Source organism: Hyla sarda, chromosome 11 (genome assembly GCF_029499605.1).
Source record: "Hyla sarda isolate aHylSar1 chromosome 11, aHylSar1.hap1, whole genome shotgun sequence".
Taxonomy (NCBI): Eukaryota; Metazoa; Chordata; class Amphibia; order Anura; family Hylidae; genus Hyla; species Hyla sarda.
The window spans coordinates 14,007,459-14,029,096 of NC_079199.1; the positions used below are offsets into that span (position 1 = coordinate 14,007,459).

General features: G+C 42.7%; 1 protein-coding gene across 7 annotated transcripts in view; it reads right to left on the reverse strand.

Annotated features, from left to right (window-relative positions):
• Positions 1–774: 774 nt before the first annotated feature.
• The window catches only part of LOC130295024 (cholesterol 24-hydroxylase-like), a 40,519-nt gene continuing 19,655 nt past the window's right edge, over positions 775–21,638 (reverse strand). For 5 of the 7 annotated variants that reach the window (XM_056545234.1, XM_056545235.1, XM_056545233.1 and 2 more), the window contains 14 exons: positions 19,964–20,041; positions 15,973–16,054; positions 14,940–15,010; positions 14,698–14,784; positions 11,554–11,692; positions 11,164–11,274; positions 7,855–8,011; positions 7,042–7,104; positions 6,750–6,822; positions 5,567–5,651; positions 5,186–5,296; positions 3,077–3,165; positions 2,878–2,944; positions 775–2,547 (listed from right to left, as the gene is read on the reverse strand). In XM_056545234.1, coding sequence (XP_056401209.1) covers positions 2,404–2,547; positions 2,878–2,944; positions 3,077–3,165; positions 5,186–5,296; positions 5,567–5,651; positions 6,750–6,822; positions 7,042–7,104; positions 7,855–8,011; positions 11,164–11,274; positions 11,554–11,692; positions 14,698–14,784; positions 14,940–15,010; positions 15,973–16,054; positions 19,964–20,013 — 1,329 coding nt within the window. In that variant the 5' untranslated portion in view covers positions 20,014–20,041 and the 3' untranslated portion in view covers positions 775–2,403. The remainder of the gene's footprint in view (positions 2,548–2,877; positions 2,945–3,076; positions 3,166–5,185; positions 5,297–5,566; positions 5,652–6,749; positions 6,823–7,041; positions 7,105–7,854; positions 8,012–11,163; positions 11,275–11,553; positions 11,693–14,697; positions 14,785–14,939; positions 15,011–15,972; positions 16,055–19,963; positions 20,042–21,638) is intronic. The other 2 variants (XM_056545237.1, XM_056545236.1) reach the window with 2 other exon arrangements.

Here is a 21,638-nt window from a genome sequence, read left to right on the forward strand (position 1 = left end):
CTCTGGACAGTTCCTAAAATGGACAGAGGTGTCAGCAGAGAGCACTGTGGTCATACAGAAAGGAAATTCAAAAAGAAAAGAATTTCCTGTGGATCATAACAGCAGCTGTGATAAGTACTGGAACGATATAGATTTTTTTTAATAGAAGTAATTTACACATCTGTTTAACTTTCTGGCACCAGTTGATTTAAAATTTTTTTTTTTTTTTAAATATATCAACTGGCTCCAGAAAGTTAAACAGATTTGTAAATTACTTCTATTAAAATCTTAATCCTTCCTGTAGTCATCAGCTGCTGAAGTTGAGTTGTTCTTTTCTGCCTGACCACAGTGCTCTCTGCTGACACCTCTGACTGTGTCAGGTACTGTCCAGATTAGAAGCAAATCCCCACAGAAATCCTTTCCTGCTCTGGACAGTTCCTGACATGGACAGAGTTGTCAGCAGAGAGCACTGTGGTCAGACAGAAAAGAACAACTCAATGCTTCCAGTAGTTATGAGCTGCTAAAGTTGAGTTATTCTTTTCTGTCTGACAACAGTGCTCTCTGCTGACAACTCTGTCCGTGTCAGGAACTGTCCAGAGTAGGAAAGGATTTCTGTGGGGATTGGCTTCTAATCTGGACAGTACCTGACACAGTCAGAGGTGTCAGCAGAGAGCACTGTGGTCAGGCAGAAAAGAACAACTCAACTTCAGCAGCTGATAACTACAGGAAGGATTAAGATTTTTCAATAGAAGTAATTTACAAATCTGTTTAACTTTCTGGAGCCAGTTGATATAAAAAAAAGTTTTTCCTGGAATACCCCTTTAAACAGTTGACATGTGTACCATTTATAATTTGAAGTACACTCGGAAGTTTCTCCGTCTTCCAGTTTGGTTTAGAAGGGCTATCTCCGGACCCCAGGGAAATGATGAACCCGTTATGTTACGTGGCAGCCGCCACGCCCCCTCCCATAGACTTGCATTGAGGAGGCGTGGTGTGACGTCACTAGGGGGCGTGTGCATGACATCACGACCCTCGCTGACTGCACCCAGCGTTCAGAACAAAATGTTCCGGACGCTGCGGCAGTGGAGAACCCCTTTAAAGACTCGAGGGCAAGGCGAATGGACCACAACATGTTTTCCCCTGACCTTGCTGATGATTCTTCTTCAATTTTGACCCATGACTGTGCCTGTTTAAGTATTGATTAGGGATCGACCGATTATCGGTTTGGCCGATATTATCGGCCGATATTCACGATTTTGGACATTATCGTATCGGCAATTAACTTGCCGATAATGCACCCCCGTGCGCCGCGCCGCACCCGTAGCCTACCGTGGTTTTGGGTGAAAAACCGTATTAAACCGTGTACATTTATTTTTTAACATGGGAGTAAATGGGAACGGTACAGACCTGTATGTGCGTACGGTTCCATCCGGTTTTCACCATACAGTTTTTGACTTTCCACTGTTTTTTTTTTTTTTTTTCTTGGAATTTCAATCAGACAAGTGAAACTTTATTCATAATGGAGTGAAAAGTTAAAAATGTATACGTTTTCTTCTTATAAAACGGATGCAACCGGACATCATTTTTCAAACCGTATACGGTTTTTAACTTTAAATTTATACACACGTTATGATACAGTTTAGTCAGGTTTTAAGGAATCCGTTTTTCATCAAAAACATTGACAAAAACATTGAAAACATATACGGGAACTGTATTGCAAAAACTTGGTGTGAATGCACCCTTATATGGGTATCTACTCTGTAGGGGGGGTGGTATGGAAATAACGTGACATGACCGTTATCCAGTAACATTACATGACTGTTCTGATTACTGGATACAACCAGGATTAAAAGGGGACTTCTCTGAAAATTGTAACTAATTCATCACTGGCCCCTGTTGCCTGCTCTGGCTGCATGATATTCTTTGCTATTCTTCCCTCCCCTTGCCTACATCTCCCAGCAATCATTGCAGCTCTGCCAGCTAGCTCCCTCTCTGAGAGCAGCCCCCACCCTCTTGCTCTGAGCAGCAGAGAGAGGTTCAGTGTCTGATTGGCTAAAGCTGCACACACCTCCCAGTTCTCAGCACTAAAGGACTCATCAGTGCAGGGCAGAATCCACATGGTCTGTGTCTCTCAGGAGGGTGGGGCTGCTTTCAGAGTGGGATATGAACAAAGACAAAGTGGAAGGCTGGATGATGTCATTCCCTCACTTCCTGCATGTAAGTGACAATCAAATAGGGGGAACTGCTCTATATAGCTAATGAATGATATTTAGATAACTAAATAGGTTGATGGGAGGGAAAGGATGGGCTATGGGTTTAGTTCCCTGGAGTACCCTTTTAAGTTCCTGGGAAGCTGTAGTATGCTTATGGAACATAAGTCCTGTGAATACCCCACGTAGTGACGCCATGACATTCTCACATTATTTATTTAGTCCGAGGCTTCAGTCGGCACATGACTCCATCTTTCGGTCGCAGAGTCCCGGTGTCTATGATCTGAAAGCTTTGCCCGTCTGTCAGCTGGAACTCAAATCTTTGCAAAAGTTTTGCCATCACTATTTTTGCCTCCATCTGTTAAAAAAAAAAAAGTGAATAATTGGGAAAGCTGATAATGTACCTGTCACCAGCTACTACCACAAATATCTGGAAAATGTGACCACCAGGGGGCAATGGTGAGCTGGTTAAACCAGACAACCTGATACCTGGGATTTTCCAATTGGCCAATATACAGGTAGAATGTAGACCAGTGTTTCCCAACCAGGGTGCCTCCAGCTGTTGCAAAACTACAACTTCCAGCATGCCCGGACAGCCAAAGGCTGTCCGGGCATGCTGGAAGTTATAGTTTTGCAATAGCTGGAGGCACATTAGTTGGGAAACACTGGTGTAGATGTTGCCTCTTACCTGTGAAAACACTTGTCCTATACACGATCGAGGCCCCAAGGAAAATGGAAAATACGTAAAGTGCGGCCTGAAAGAAATAAACATCAGTGTTACAATAATACTAAGTCTGTTTACAATGCTGGGAGTTGTAGTTGATAATGAAGCGGTGGCTGATTTTCACATTTTAATTTCTATTTTAAGGTACGGTGTAAGCACTTACTTCTGGGATTCAGGACTAAATCGATCAGGGTCAAAGGTCAGAGGATCCTTATAATACTGCTCCGTTCTTCCATAGACGTATGAGTTAAACTGTAGAGGGGACGACACAAGAAGGTAATAGCGGGCAGATTGTTTGAATTTGAGATCCATTAAAACAACTTGTGTGTTATACAGTAACTATATGGGAGGCAGAGGTAGGAATTGTCTCTGGACCCAGGTACCTGATCGGGCCCTAATGCCCCACTATCGCTTAGGTTGGTTGGGTCCCTGTTAAAGATTAGGTAGCTTCACATTACACTTTGGGGGTTGTCAAGTCCCCTCTCATAGACATGAATGGAGGGGGCGTTGCGTGACATCACGAGTGGGTGTGGCGTGATGTCATGTCTCCTGTACCGGAAAACCGTAGGTTTGCGAAACTGGAGATGCAGCCCCCCATAGAAAGCAGGTGCTGCAGGGAGATTGGGGGTGGGGTGGGGGGGGGGGGGGGCGGACGACGTGGGGTCCCAATGGCGGGCCAGCCCCTGATCAGACAGTATCCTCTGGATAGGGGATAATATGTTTTTGCCCAGGATACCCCTTTAACTGTAACATATAGAATGGCTAAGGCCAGAATACCCCTTTAAAACAGAGACCAACGGCAGCTGCAGGGGCTGATGAATGATGCGCTTCACTGGTTTCACTGACCGTAAGGCCCAGCCTGAACCTGAGCCTGCCGGAGTGCGTCCGGAGACACAGGGCAGATAAGGGGGGATGGAGAGGAGATGGGGGAGCAGGCAATTTAGAGGAAAGATGGCATGGGGGGAGCAGATGAAGGGGGAGGAGCAAATGGGGCGGGGGGGGAGATGGCATGGGGGGGACAGACGAAGGGGGAGAGATGTCACTGGGGAGGAGCAGTCGGGGCGGGGGGGAGATGGCACGGGGGAACAGACGAAGGGGGAGAGATGGCACTGAGGAGGAGCAGACAGGGGGTAGTTGGCACTGGGGAGGAGCAGACGGGGGTGGGGGGAGATGGCACGGGGAGGGGGGACAGACGAAGGCGGAGAGATGGCAATGGGGAGGAACAGAGGGGGCGGGGGAGATGGCGCGGGGAACAGACGAAGGGGGAGAAATGGCACTGGGGAAGAGCAGACAGGGGGGGAGATGGCACTGGGGAGGAGCAGACAGGGGGGGAGATGGCACGGGGGAGAGAAGTGGCACAGGGGGATCAGAAGGGAAGGGAATGAGGTGGCACGGGGGGGATCAGAGGGGGAGTATGATGTGGCACAGGGGCGGATAAAGGGGGAGGAATAATGTGGCACGGGGGTGATCAGACTGAGGAGGAGGAAAGATGTGACAAATTGGGGCAGTCAGAGTTGAGAGAATAATGTGGCATTAACCTTAGAGCTTCCAAGTCGTTAATTTATTTTTTACTCAAATTTCCTTGAAAAAATGAGGGTGCGTGTTATGCGCCGTTGTGTGTTATATGCCGATAAATACGGTAGATATGAGAGAGAGAAAGATAGTAGATATAAAATAGAGAAAGCTGACAGATAGATAGATAGAGCAGGAGAGCAGCACTCCAGGGTAAAAAAAAGGTGCTCGGGTGCCTACTGTGTCGGGTCTAGGTTGGGGACCCCTCCAAACACAGAAAAATTAAATAGACAGTGGCACACCAGGTGTCAGCAAAAAAAAGGTGATTTATTCAAAAGACGTGTTAGGCAACGTTTCAGCTGGCTCACCCAGCCATTTTCCAGATAGATAGATAGATTAAATAGATATAGATATCTGTCATCTCTCTCTTTTTTGATATCTATCTTCAGATCTGTCTCTACAGACATCGGTTGTAAGGTGAAATGCTCTGATATGGTATATACAGTATATCAAGCCCCACACTTTATGGGAGAGATTTTTCAAAACCCATGTAGAGGAAAAGTGGTGCAGTCGCCATAGTAACCAATCAGATCGCTTCTTTCATTTTTCAGAGGCCGTTTTAAAAATGAAAGAAGTGATCTGATTGGTTGCTATGGGCAACTGCACCACTCTTCTACATGATGAATCTTCCCCATACCCCCATGTATCTCAGGTGGGGGAATGGTTGTAGTAGTCTGTCTCCCTCATGGACGGCACTCACCACTAAGGCGACATTGGGTGGGATGCTGAGCCCTTCGATGACTACGGCTTTATCTAAAAGGCGAGATGTTCCCGGGGCCGTGGGATATAATCGTAAAGTCTCCTTGAGAATCTATGACAAAAATAAGAGATAGATAAAGTAAGAAAGGATGATGGGCGTTATCTTATTTAGCATTTACACAAGTAACTATATAAATACTTTACTCATTTTATATTAATTTTGTGTTAGTGCTGATCTGTGTCAGAGGTCATTGCAAGACGGACACAAACAGGTCCCGACAGACCCCATACAGCCCTTCCATGTATTTTCTCCTCATGTGGTTCTACATTCAGACCGCTGTGTGTATCCACATGACAAACCTTGTGGACAGTTCACACTTACTTGGGAAAGATACTGCAGCTTGTTCAGATCTTCATATTCAATATCTCTTTTTGAACCAATTTGCTCATCAATTTCAGCCTGGGCTCTGAGTGTAAATGAGAAAACTGTAGCTGTAAGAAAGTGACTATGTGACTGCATTACATGACTTATCCTGTACTGATCCTGAGTTATATCCTGTATTATACTCCAGAGCTGTACTCACTATTCTGCTGGTGAGGTCACTGTGTACATACATTACATTACTTATCCTGTACTGATCCTGAGTTATATCCTGTATTATACTCCAGAGCTGTACTCACTAATCTGCTGGTGAGGTCACTGTGTACATACATTACATTACTTATCCTGTACTGATCCTGAGTTATATCCTATATTATACTCCAGAGCTGTACTCACTAATCTGCTGGTGAGATCACTGTGTACATACATTACATTACTTATCCTGTACTGATCCTGAGTTATATCCTGTATTATACTCCAGAGCTGTACTCACTATTCTGCTGGTGAGGTCACTGTGTACATACATTACATTACTTATCCTATACTGATCCTGAGTTATATCCTGTATTATACCCCAGAGCTGTACTCACTATTCTGCTGGTGAGGTCACTGTGTACATACATTACATTACTTATCCTGTACTGATCCTGAGTTATATCCTGTATTATACTCCAGAGCTGTACTCACTATTCTGCTGGTGAGGTCACTGTGTACATACATTACATGACTTATCCTGTACTGATCCTGAGTTATATCCTGTATTATACTCCAGAGCTGTACTCACTATTCTGCTGGTGAGATCACTGTGTACATACATTACATTACTTATTCAGTACTGATCCTGAGTTATATCCTGTATTATACTCCAGAGCTGTACTCACTATTCTGCTGGTGAGATCACTGTGTACATACATTACATTACTTATCCTGTACTGATCCTGAGTTATATCCTGTATTATACCCCAGAGCTGTACTCACTATTCTGCTGGAGGAGTCACTGTATACATACATTACTTATCCTGTACTGATCCTGAGTTATATCCTGTATTGTACTCCAGAGCTGTACTCACTATTCTGCTGGTGAGATCACTGTGTACATACATTACATTACTTATCCTGTACTGATCCTGAGTTATATCCTGTATTATACCCCAGAGCTTTACTAGAGGACATTTGAACTCACCTTTCCAGTATATTCGGATTCCTTGCAAGCTCCATAACTGCAAAAGACAACTGGTTTGCTGTGGTCTCTTGACCTAGAAGCAATATTTACAAAATTTTAGCCCCAAGGACATGGCATAAATATTCTGAGAAGTCCAGACTCCACCATCTCTCTATACCACGGCTTCACAACCAGTGTGCCTCCGGCTGCGTCAAAACTACAACTCCCAGCATACCCAGACAGCCATGCTGGGAGTTGTAGTTTTGCAACAGCTGGAGGCACACTGGTTAAGGAAACACTGCTCTATACCCACCTGCTATGAAGAATGTCACAAAGTTATCCAGCAAACTTTCCAGGTCACACGTATCTTCCAAGGCTGTAAACATTCAAAAGATACAATGGTTATTCTGACATTTGTGCTCTGTTCCTATATCAAAGCTACAAGTCCCAGCATGGGGCTGTCCGGGCATGCTGGGAGTTGTAGTTTTTCAACATCTAGAGAGCCACAGTTTGTAGACCAATGTCCTAGAACATAGGTAATAGACAGCAGCCATTGTTAGCAGCTATGGACTTAGGCTCCAGAACAATGCACAGCCCCTGCTCTCAGTACAATCTATAGTTTCTTAAAGGGGTGCTTCACTGGAAAAAAAAATATTTTTAACCGACTGGTGCCCAAAAGTAAAACAGATTTGTAAATTACTTCTAATTCAAAATCTTAATCCTTCCAGTACTTATCAGTTGCTGTATGATCCACAGGAAGTTCTTTTCTTTTTTAATTTCCTTTCTGTCTGACCACAATGCTCTCTGCTGACACCTCTGTCCATGTCAGGAACTGTCCAGAGTAGGAGCAAATCCCCATAGAAAACCTTTCCTGCTCTGGACAGTTCCTGATATGGACAGAAGTGTCAGCAGAGAGCACTGTGGTCAGACAGAAAGGAAATTCAAAAGAAAAAAACTTCCTGTGGATCATACAGCAGCTGATAAGTACTGGAAGGATTGAGATTTCTTAATAGAAGTAATTTACAAATCTGTTTTACTTTCTGGCACCAGTTGATTTAAAAAAAAAAAGTGGAGTACCCCTTTAATACAGCTCTGTATGGAGTTTTATAGCAATGCCTTAATGTACCTGCTCCTTTAAGTATCTGTGATAAGATGTCAAGCGGGACATCTTCTTCATCTTGCATCGCCTTCTGCCTCCTCTCTATACATTCCTTCCCTGTCTGGCGCAGCAGTCTCAGGCTGTCCTTGACGTCTCTGATAAAAGCTTGCTTTCCTGGGGTGAACTGTATATATATATATATATATAGGGAGCGTATCACACAATAGGATTGGATACAGCAGCTCAGTAATAGGTATTAAGCAAGATGGGTTTAGATACCCTCGATCAGAAAATAGTATCACACATGATAGGGTTAGATACCGCAGTTTGAATATAGTATTGCTAGATCCTCTCAGCAAACAGTGTCCCACGGGATATGCTTAAATGGGCGCTGTCAGATACAAAAACTTTTGATATGTTGTAAAGCATGTATAACCAATAGGATTTGCAATTGCTTTCATTAGAAAATGTTCAGTATTTCATACAGAAAAATCCAGTCAAACAGCCCCCCCCCCCCCCCCTGTCTGGACACATACTAGTCCTGCTGTGTCCATGAGTCATCACCTATGTCATGGACACACTTCATTGATTGACAGCTGTGAGCGCAGGGCTCAGAGCTGGAGGAAAAATCCTCCCACTGTCATCTTGTGTCCGGCTACTGTCAGTGAGGACATGCTGGGAGTTGTAGTTTTGCTAATGCTAGGGGAGATGTGATCAGACAGCATACTGAGGGAGGGGGCGGAGACCTGCACAGTGAGGCCACGCCCGCCCCCTCAACAAAAGTCTATGGGAAGGCGGCGCGACCGATGTCACGCCCCCTTCCCATGGACTTTCATTGAGGGGGCGGGCGAGACGTTACGAGGGGGGCGGCCTCGAACACGGAAGCCCGCACGCAGAGTTCGGATAAAGTGTAGTGTTTTCCAACTAGGGTGCCTCTGGCTATTGCAAAACTACAACTCCCAGCATGCCTGGACAGCCGAAGGCTGTCCGGGCATGCTGGGAGTTGTAGTTTTGCAACAGCTGGAGGCACTCTGGAAGGGAAACACCGATCTAATCATGTGTATGGACGAAGGCTGTCTGGGCATGCTGGGAGTTGTAATTTTGCAACAGCTGGAGGCACTCTGGAAGGGAAACACCGATCTAATCATGTGTATGGACGAAGGCTGTCCGGGCATGCTGGGAGTTGTAGTTTTGCCACAGCTGGAGGCACTCTGGAAGGGAAACACCGATCTAATCATGTGTATGGACGAAGGCTGTCCGGGCATGCTGGGAGTTGTAGTTTTGCCACAGCTGGAGGCACTCTGGAAGGGAAACACCGATCTAATCATGTGTATGGACAAAGGCTGTCCGGGCATGCTGGGAGTTGTAGTTTTGCAACAGCTGGAGGCACTCTGGAAGGGAAACACCGATCTAATCATGTGTATGGACGAAGGCTGTCCGGGCATGCTGGGAGTTGTAGTTTTGCCACAGCTGGAGGCACTCTGGAAGGGAAACACCGATCTAATCATGTGTATGGACGAAGGCTGTCTGGGCATGCTGGGAGTTGTAGTTTTGCAACAGCTGGAGGTGCACTGGTTGGGAAACACTGGCATATAGTATCACACATGACATAGTTAGATATCTGGGCTTAGCAGACAGTATCACGGATGATAGGCTTAGATACAACAGCTCAGTAAAGAATATGTACATGATTGGGTTAGATATGACAGCTCAGCACATCACAGCAGTATCATGTGTGAGAGGGTTAGATACTGTGGTGGCCCAGTGTGGGAGGTGTTCCCCCGGGCTCCTGCTGTCCTGTCAGGCAGCCTCCTTCAGTGTCCCATAGGCCCCTTGCCCTTGTTTCCCCATTGTAAATATGTTTTACCATGTAAAGTGTTATAAAATGTAATGTTGCTTTAAGAGTTATACCATGTGATTTGTCATGTGATCGTTACCCAGGAGGTACCAGTGACCAGGTGATCCCAAGAGTGACCAATGGGCTCCCTGCTAGTCTCCCCCATATAAGCCCTGGGTGGAGCTTCTCTCTCTTCTGCTGAGGTCCAGTGCAGTCTTGTCTAGTGTGTGTGTCCAGAGTGTTGGAGACCTCAAAGTCCAGTCCTGCAGCCGCCATCAAGTCAAGTAAGATAAAGTCACAGATTTATGAGTCAAGTCAGTCCCTGTCGTCTGTCAAGTCAGCGTGGTCTGCATTCAATTGTTCAGTCCTACTACAAGTCCCAGCAAGCCCTTAAGGTCTTTGAGTCACTGGTCACCTCCTTGGGCCCTGGCTGAACTGTATAGACTTTACCCTCTGTCTACCCTCAGTAAAGCTACCGTTATCTGTAACTTGGTGTCGGAGTCTTTATTGCTGCCGTGCCTAGCCCAGGATCCAGCGGTATACCTTCAGGTGGTATCAAGGATAAACCACGCCCTGGCATCACGAATACAAGGAGTTAATGCCATCTGTCCCTAGTGTAACAACATCTGCCCTCATCACACCCCGCCACCACAATACAACGATTCAACAGAGAGTATCACACATGCTAGGCTTAGATACGGATACCCATCAAACTGTATCACACACACCATAAGGTTGTATACGTGGGCTCAGCAGACAGTATCACAACTGAGCTACTGTATCTAACCCTGACATAATCTATAACTATATAACTATATTATTAGATACAGCATAAGAGTTAGATATCTGGGCTTAGCAGACAGTACCACACATGATAGGCTTAGATACAACAGATCAGAAAGCAATATCGCACATTATTGGGTTAGATACGGCAGCTCAGCAGATCACCGCAGTATCACATGACGGTTAGATACAGGGGTTTAGCAGATAGTATCACACATGACAGGCTTAGATACAGTTACCCATCAGACTGTATCACACGCTTACACCATAATGTTGTATACGTGGGCTCAGCAGACAGGATCACATCCAAGCTGCTGTATCTAAGCCTGTCATATAAAAAAGTATCACACCTGTAATTATATTACACAATAAAGTGGTTCAGCACATTGTATCACACATGATATATTTAGATACACCAGCTCAGCAGTCAAGTTCTCACATAATAGGCTTGGATACTCCAGCTCATTAGACAAGTTATAGGCTTAGATACATCAAACAGTATAATACACGATAGGATTAGATACTCTGGTTCAGCAAACAGTTTAATGCTTGATAGGGTTTGATAGAGCGGCACTGCAGACAATATCCCACATGATAGGATTAGATACAGCAGATCAGCAGACAGTATCACACATGAGGCTTAGATACACTGGCAGGCAGTATCACATTGAACAGTGAGTTAATAATGGTGACTGATGTTCTTGGCTCAGACTAACCTTCGCCAGGGGATTTCGGGTTTCCGCCACGCCCTGCATGACCAATGAGATTGCTCGGGGGAAGGGAGTCTGATCGTCCTGCAGGGACCTCAGCTCCAGTCCAAACGCCACCTGCAATTGATATAAATATTTATACCTGGACCCCTCATGTAGGGTGGAGATCTGGGGTCCCAATGCCTGGGTCAACCCAACAACACCGGCCATTAAAACACCTTCGGCCAATAGGGGGCAGACAGGATCATCACTGAGCTCAGTCTCCCATTGACTATAATGTAGCTCCCTCTTTCCCAGAACAAGAGGCTCTCAGGGTCGGTGGGTGTCCCAACAGTCAGACCCCCATATCCATTTCTATAAAACAGTAAAGGTCATGTGATGCACCATTGGATTTACCTTTGCGATGACATCCAGCGTCACTTTGCTCATCATGTTATGGATGGAGATCTCACTCTTGCCGTCCGCCTTTTCTGCCAGTCTCTCCATCAGGTCCTCGGCCTTTTCATTAAAGGGCCCCATTAACCCCGTCAAGTATCTGAAGGGATGAGAGATGGGAAGCTGTCGTTCTTTCTATAGCTGGGTGAAAGCAATATGGCGGCCATTTCAACTCCAACAGAAATCATCACCCAGTTTTCTCAGGCTTCTGAATGGCAAATTTGACTAGTTAGTAAAGTAAGATACAAAGAGCATTCAAAGGAAGACTTGCCTTTCAGGAGCCTGGGAAAGTTAAAATCTCACTATATATGTAGCTATGTATGTATATGTTTGTGTGTATGAATATACTATATATATATGTGCATGTACAGTATATGTATGCATATGTTTCTATATGTATGCACAGTATATGTATGCATATGTTTCTATATGTATGTATTTCACTATGTATGTATAGGTGTATGTATACATGTTTATAAATTATGTTTGTATATATATATATATATATATATATATATATATATATATATATATATGTGCATGTACAGTATATGTATGTATACATCACTATGTATGTATAGGTGAATGTATCTTTTAGCATAACTTCCTAATGCCTGGAGATATTTTGATAAAACTTGGTACATGACACTAAAATGAGGATGAGGACAGAATATGAGATCGGGATATGAGGACGGGATATGAGATTATAATAAAAGAAAAAAAAAAGAAAAAAACTCCAAAAGGGGCGCTATCCCATAAGGTCAGGAATGACTAGTGTATTAACATAACCGTACTTTATTGGATTAAGACAGCCAGCAAATACATGCATAGCAAGACACGTTTCGGGTATAATATTAGCTTTTTTCAATTGCAGATGTATATGAGATCAGAATATGAGGTTGGGATGTGAGGACGGTATATGAGGATGGTATATGAGATCGGGATATGAGGTTGGGATATGAGGACGGGTATGAGGATGGTATATGAGATCGGGATATGAGGTTGGGATATGAGGACGGGTATGAGGATGGTATATGAGATCGGGATATGAGGTCGGGATATGATATCAGGATATGAGGTTGGGATATGAGTAGTGTTGCTCGCGAATATTCGCAATTCGAATATTATTTGCGAATATCGCATATTCGCGAATTCGCGAATTTCGCGAATATAGCGCTATATATTCGTAATTACGAATATTCTTTTTTTTTATTTTTTTTTATTTTTTTCTTCACAGTACACATCACAGTGATCATCCCTCTCTGCTTCCAGCTTGTGTGGTGTAAAGAAGGCTCTAATACTACTGTGTGAGACTGGCGTGCAAAAATTCGCACATACAAAAATTCGCACATACGAAAATTAGCATATGCTACTTTTCGCATATGCGAATTTACGCGCGTGTTAATTTTGTATATGCCAATGTCCACTTATGTCAATTTTCGCATTCGCGAATATTCGCATATACGAAAATAAAACCACATAAAACATTCGCATGTAAGAAATTTCTTGCCTTAAAGAATTTCGTATATGCGAAAATGTACATATGCAAAAATTTGCATTATTTATAGCACTATATATGGATATAGCACTATATATGTTCGCAATTACGAATATTCCGTTTTTTCAAATATGCAAATTTTTTCATATGTACATTTTTAAATACGATAATTTTCTGATATGCGAATTTTCCTCTATGTACATTTTCGCATATACAAATTTCTTTTTGTTACATGCGAATGTTCTCCTGTGTAAATTTTCAGTTTTTGTAATTTCCTGATATGCGTATTTTCACATAGTCTAGTTTTCTTATATGCGCTGTTTCGTATGCAAATTTAAATGTTCGCATACGCGCATGTTCACATATGCGAAAAATGAGCCGAACATATTACGGATATGCGAATATCCGCGAATACGTGGTGAATATTCGTCCATATATTCGCGAATATTCGCGAATTCGGATATGGCCTATGCCGCTCAACACTAGATATGAGGACGGGATATGAGGACCGGATATGAGGATGGGACATGAGCACGGTAAATGAGATTGTGATATGAGGAAGGATATGTGATCGGGATGTGAAGACGAGATATGAGGACAAGATAAGAGGATGGAATATGAGGACTTGATATAAAGACAGGACATGGGGTTAGGATATGTGGATGAGAGCATAATTATTGCACAAGGTTAGGGTGGGAAGACCGGGCAATGCCGGGTACTCTGCTAGTAGTTGCTAGTGTTGCTCGCGAAAATTCGCGATTCGAATATTATTCGCGAATATCGCATATTCGCGAATTCGCGAATTTCGCGAATATAGCGCTTTATATCCGTAATTACGAATATTCGTTTTTTCTTTTTTTTTTCTTCACAGTACACATCACAGTGATCACCCCTCTCTGCTTCCAGCTTGTGTGGTGTAAAGAAGGCTGTAATACTACTGTGTGGGACTGACGCGCAATAATTCGCATATGCGAATATTAGTACATGCGAATTTTGCGCGTTAACCTTTTTATATGCTAATTTTCACATATGTTAATTTTCGTATACGACGAATATTCGTATATGCGAAAATAAAACGAGCATATAACGAATATGCGAATATCCGCGAATATACGACGAATATTCGTCCATATATTCGCAAATATTCGCAAATGCCGCTCAACACTAGTAGTTGCCATATTTGGTGTCACTCAGTGATCCAAGGGACAATGAACACACATTTATTGATGATTTTTTTCTTATCTTGGGCTTAGATTTTGCAGCTCCCCAGAGTCAAAATCTGTATCAGGGCCCCCCATCTACTACGGTCCATTTATAATACTAGTGGGGCATGTAGACCTCCTATAGATAGCGCCCCCTATGTATATATATATATATATATATATATATATATATATATATATATATATATATATATATATGTATTACAATCAATTCCTTTCTTATAGTAGGTGCTAGTCCAGCATAGATACAGCACATTGCCTGACAATCTGGAATGAGACCAGAAGAGATGGAATTACTGACTATAACCTTAGTAACTTAGTTATATGATATTCCTGGCCCCTGTCTTCCCAGGAGAGAAATAGGAAAATAAAACTTTAACTCACATTCTGTTAAATGCCGGATCCATGACTCTCCGCTGTTTGTGCCAATGGTCATAATTGCGGTTGGTCAACAATCCATTCCCCAAAAACCTGGGAAGAAAATACGGTACTTGAGAATTTAAGTGATGTAAAAGAGCTGATCCATAGAATATAATGGGCACAAAAAAAAAAAAGACATTAAAAAAAAAACATTAAAAAAAAAAAAAAACTTTCACCAACCTTACACCGAAGAGACTGAAACCAACCTTACACCGAAGAGACTGAACGCACGCCTGTAGACGTCATCCTTTGTGTATTTTGGAGACATCAGAATTTCCTGTGAACAGTTATAATGCAAGAATGTCAAGAAAATATTCTCGCTTCTAGGCAAAAACCATGAGTAAGTCACCCAACTTTCCCAGACCTAGTGTTGCTTGCGAATATTCGCAATTCGAATTTTATTCTCGAATATCGCACATTCGCGAATATAGCATTATATATTCGCAATTACGTAATTTTTTTCCCGTTTATGCAAATTTTTAGCATATGCTCATTTTCACATATGCTAATTTTCTTATATGAGAATTTTCTCCTATGTAAATGTTCGCATATACGAATTTTCCCATGCATTAATTCCCTTACATGCGAATTTTCTCATATGTAAATTATCGCATATGCTAATTTTCTTATATACGAATGTTCTGGTATGACATTTTTCGTATATGCGCATTTTCACATATGCTAAATTTCCTTATATGCGAATTTTTTATATGCTCATTTTCTCGCATGTAAATTTTCGTATATGCGAATGTTCGTATATGCGAAATTTTGCACGACTATTGCGCATTTGCGAATGTAGCGAATATATGACGAATATTCGTCCATATATTTGAGAAATATCGCGAATTCGAATATGGCCTATGCCGCTCAACACTACCCAGACCTACGACAAACCCAGACCGACGGCGGGATGGCCATATAGGTTGTCACCCAGCTTCTCAGAATCATATATAACTAAGTAACTCAGTGTTTCCCATCCAGGGTGCCTCCAGCTGTGTCAAAACTACAACTCCCAGCACCTTTGTTAGGAAACACTGAAGTAATTAGGCAGTGGAGTGGTTGTCTAGGATTAGTAACACATAGTTGCTTCCTTAAAGAAACAGCGCCATGGCTGCCCACGGCTAATGGTGCTGAGCTGCAATACCAGACGCAACCCATGGACAGGTGTGGCGCTGTTTTTGGAAAACAAAAGTCATGTTTTAATGTTTTTGTTCTGTAATAACTTTATTCATACAGTACCTTTACTCCACTGGGACTGGTGAGGAGAATCATCACATTGTGCAAGGCGTAAATCCGGACCACGGGTCCATAAGTTTGGGCCCTGTCGACAAACACAATTATGACACCGTTATATGGCTTTAGGACTCAATAAAAAGTAATTATTGTCCCATAATAAAATGTTCTACAACCTCCCTATGTACTTTGAGAATAATTTTCTCTTACTATTTTCCTCGATTTGTGCATTAGAAAGTCTACATTTAGAGGCTTTAGACCTGTTAAAGGGGTACTCCAGTGGAAAACATAAAAAATAAATAAACTGGTGCCAGAAAGTTAAACAGATTAGTAAATTACTTCTATTAAAAATTCTTAATCCTTCCAGTACTTATTAGCTGCTTAATACTACACAGGAAATTATTTTCTTTTTGGAACGCAGAGCTCTCTGCTGACATCTCTGTCCATTTTAAGAAATGTCCAGAGTAGGAGAAAATCCCCATAGAAAACATATGCTGCTCTGGACAGTTCCTAAAATGGACGGAGATGTCAGCAGAGAGCACAACGTTCCAAAAAGAAAATTATTTCCTCTGTAGTATTCAGCAGCTAATAAATACTGGATGGATTAAGATTTTTTAATAGAAGTAATTTACAAATCTGTTTAATTTTCTGGCACCAGTTGATTAAAAAAAAAAAAAAAGTTTTCCACCGGAGTACCCCTTTAAGACCTGATACTTCTCATGGCTGAGGGTTTGCTACATTAGGAGAGACATTTGCACAGCTGATGTGTTTATCTTAGACTAAAGATGTTTTCTTGTACAGCTCATGTAGTCATGTAGGTCTTCTAGCCAATGAACCAATCAACCTAGCCTGGTAAAAGAGGTGAATCTTGATCTTTTCTAGTCATTCTTAGTCTAGCCCTGGTTTCAGTCAGAAGCACATGTCAGTTCCTAAGCTCCTGTCACATTTCTCTCTTCCTGAGGAAGCTGAAAGCCTAGGTATAGCCAATGTCAGGCATACCTCCAATGTATAGCCCACATTATCACTAGTCACAAGTAGGTCTTCTAGCCAATGAACCAATCAACCTAGCCTGGGAAAAGAGGTGGATCTTGATCTTCTCTAGTAAGTCTTAGTCTAGCCCTGGTTTCAGTCAGAAGCACATGTCAGTTCCTAAGCTCCTGTGACATTTCTCTCTTCCTGAGAAAGGAATACCTCCAATGTATAGCCAACATTATCACTAATCACACGTAGGTCTTCTAGCCAATGAATCAATCAACCTAGCCTAGAAGAGATGGATCTTGATTTTCTCTAGTCAGACTTAGTCTAGCCCTGGTTTCAGTCAGGAGCACATGTCAGTTCCTAAGCTTCTGTCACATTTCTCTCTTTCTGAGGAAGCTGAAAGCCTAAGTATAGCAAATGTTAGGAATAGTGTTGCTCGCGAATATTCGCAATTCGAATATTATTCGCGAATATCGCGTATTCGCGAATTCGCGAATTTCGCGAATTTCGCGAATATAGCGCTATACATTCGTAATTACGAATATTCGTTTTTTTTTGTTGTTTTTTTCTTCACAGTACACATCACAGTGATCACCCCTCTCTGCTTCCAGCTTGTGTGGTGTAAAGAAGGCTGTAATACTACTGTGTGAGACTGGCGTGCGAAAATTTGCATATGCGAAAATGCGCATATGCAAATTTACGCATATACGAAATTTTCACATATGTTCCTTTTCGCATGCGCGAAAATAAAACGAGAATATAACGAATATGCGAATATTCGCGAATATATGACGAATATTCGTCCATATATACGCGAATATTCGCGAATTCGAATATGTCCTATGCCGCTCAACACTAGTTAGGAATACCTCCAATGTATAGCCCACATTATCACTAGTCCTGTCTTCCAGCAAGTTATACCTAGCCTAAGTCCTGTTGGGAGAATATTTCTGCTCTTCAGAATTTCTTAAAGAAGTTAGCAAGGATAAGCTGCACAATGACCTTGCTTTCGTTTTGCTGTTTTTCTACATTTGCCTGTGGCCGAACTAGTGTCCACCTGTTAAGTCGGGAGAACTGTAGATGGAGTGGGGTCCAACAGTCCCATGTTGCAAGGAACTTTGCTAAGCATAGTACGGTTGCCTCGGCAAGCGCACCATAACGTCCAGTGTGACCTGTATCTCCACACACTGAAGAATGTGCGTGATCGAAGTACAGTGACCCCCCGACCTACGATGGCCCCGATCATTTCAACATACGATGGTCTCTCAGAGGCAGCATCAACACACGATGCTTTTGTATGTCGGGGCCATCGCATAAAAGGCTATCCGGCAGTGCAGACTGCTTCAGCTGCCACCGGATTGCCGTTTACAGTGCCCCGTGTGGTCCGCTGACGATCACTTACCTGTCCTCGGGGCTCCGGCACGTCCTCTTCGGGATCCCCTGCATCGTCGGCGCTCTCCATCGTCGTCATCACATCGCTCCGCACGCCGTCCCGTCATCCAATAGGAGCGGCGCGCGTGGTGACGTGATGGCGACGACGGAGAGTGAAGATGCCGGGGAAGCAGAGGCCTTGCCGGAGCGTCGGGGACACCTCGGGGACGCGACGACAGCGATGGAAGGCGATATCCAGGGCAGCGGTGACGAGCGATGACGGTCCGGAGCGGCGGGGACAGGTGAGTATAACTTCCAATACCAGTGGTCTTCAACCTGCGGACCTCCAGTTGTTGCAAAACTACATCTCCCAGCATGCCCGGACAGCCGTTGGCTGTCCGGGCATGCTGGGAGTTGTAGTTTTGCAACATCTGAAGGTCCGCAGGTTGAAGACCACTGTCCCATACTTTACATTGCACGGATCCCTCAACATACGATGGTTTCAACAAACGATGGTCCGTTTGGAACGGATTACCATCGTATGTTTAGGGACCACTGTATGGGACTTACACTTATAGCGTCTTGGAGAACTGTCAAACCTGTCTACTTCTGTATCAGTCATCCTGACATTTATGTGCAAAAGCCACATGATTACGTAGTGTTGCTCGCGAATATTAGCAATTCGAATTTTATTCGCGAATATCGCATATTCGCGAATATTCGCGAATATAGCACTATATATTCGTAATTACGAATATTCTTTTTTTTTTTTTTTTTTTCACAGTACACATGACAGTGATCATCCCTCTCTGCTTCCAGCTTATGTGGTGTAAAGAAGGCTCTAATACTACTGTGTGATACCAGCGCGCGAATGTTCGCATATGCGAAAATGTGCACATAATACTTTTCGCATCTACGAATTTTCGCATGTGTGAAAATAAAACGAGGAAATCACGAATATGCGAATATTTGCGAATATATTATGAATATTCGTCCATATATTCGCGAAATATCGCGAATTCGAATATGGCCTATGCCGCTCAAACACTAATGATCAATGTTGAGCGGCATAGGCCATATTCGAATTCGCGATATTTCGCGAATATACTCGCATATGCGAACATTCACATATACAAAAATGTTCATGAGAGAAAATGCGTATAAAAAAATTTGCATATAAGAAAATTTTGCATATGTGAAAATGCGCATATACGAAAAATATCATACCATAAGATTCGCATATAAGAAAATTAACAAATGTGATCATTTACATAGGAGAAAATTCGCACGTAAGAAAATTAGTGTGGGAAAATTTGCATTTGCGAAAATGTACATAGGAGAAAATCCGCATATAAGAAAAATAGCATATGTGAAGATGTGCATATGCTAAAATTTGCATAAGCGAAAAAAAAAACAGAATATTCGTAATTGCGAATATATAGTGCTATATTAGAGAATATTCGCGTATTCGTGAATGTGCGATATTCGAGAATAAAATTCAAATTGCGAATATTCGCGAGTAACACTACACATGACACATATCAGGAACTACTACCCTCATCGTTCCAATCCTCTACAGTTCCAGTAGTACCCCACATATACATATGATAATGTCATTTACATATTACAAGATGGGAACGCAACTCACCATTGCAGGAATAGTTCATGTACCAGATTATCATCCTTCATCGACCTCATCAAAGTGGTGAAATTACCAAGTAAAAAACTGCAAGAAAACAAAAAAAATGAAGACCCTACAGTAAACCCAATAGTCTGGCATGTGATCCAGAAATTCTCATTATCCAGAACTTATAGCCGATCCTGGAATTACAGAAAACCGAGAAGCATCTGGACCTGGCTTTATAGTGCTGATACAGTCTGGGCAATAAAGGTGATGGGACAAGGGTGTCTCTGGGGGTAAAGAAAAAAGAAAAAAATATGGCACTCACCAATTGCTAAATAAAAAAAACTGTGAAGCTTTATTGAATTTCCATTTGAAATGGCACCAGGCAAGAGAGTGACAACAGAACGAACTCCGGAGGGCTCACAAAGCGAAACAGCTGTCACCGGTTTTGTGATCTTTCTGGAGCTCATTCAGGATCAGGCTGGACATATTGTGCCTCCCTGCAGTGGGGTGTGAAGAGGGGTGGGCACAGCTGCCGTGGACTGTGTGGCATTTTGACCAGTTTCTATATGGGTCATCAGTATCCTGCACAACATTATGTAGTGGGAATGGATATCTCACTATTCACTATTTATCTGGGCACAGTAGGGTATTCATAGGGTGCCAGCACTATTTATCTGGGCACAGTATTGCATTCATAGGGTGCCAGCACTATTTATCTGGGCACAGTATTGTATTCATAGGGTGCCAGCACTATTTATCTGGGCACAGTATTGTATTCATAGGGTGCCAGCACTATTTATCTGGGCACAGTATTGTATTCATAGGGTGCCAGCACTATTTATCTGGGCACAGTATTGTATTCATAGGGTACCAGCACTATTTATCTGGGCACAGTATTGTATTCATAGGGTACCAGCACTATTTATTTGAGCACAGTATGGTATTCATAGGGTACCAGCACTATTTATTTGAGCACAGTATGGTATTCTTTGGGCACCAGCACTATTTATTTGGGCACAGTATGATATTCATAGGGTACCAGCACTATTTATCTGGGCACAGTAGGGTATTCATAGGGTGCCAGCACTATTTATCTGGGCACAGTATTGTATTCATAGGGTACCAGCACTATTTATTTGGGCACAATATTGTATTCATAGGGTGCCAGCACTATTTATTTGGGCACAGTATGGTATTCTTTGGGTACCAGCACTATTTATTTGGGCACAGTATGGTATTCATAGGGTACCAGCACTATTTATCTGGGCACAGTATGGTATTCATAGGGTACCAGCACTATTTATCTGGGCACAGTATGGTATTCATAGGGTACCAGCACTATTTATCTGGGCACAGTATGGTATTCATAGGGTACCAGCACCATTTATCTGGGCACAGTATGGTATTCATAGGGTACCAGCACTATTTATCTGGGCACAGTATGGTATTCATAGGGTACCAGCATTATTTATCTGGGCACAGTATGGTATTCATAGGGTACCAGCACTATCTATTTATTTATTTGGGAACAGTATGGTATTCATAGGGTACCAGCACTATTTATCTGGGCACAGTATGGTATTCATAGGGTACCAGCACTATTTATCTGGGCACAGTAGGGTATTCATAGGGTACCAGCACTATTTATCTGGGCACAGTATGGTATTCTTTTGGTACCAGCACTATTTATTTGGGC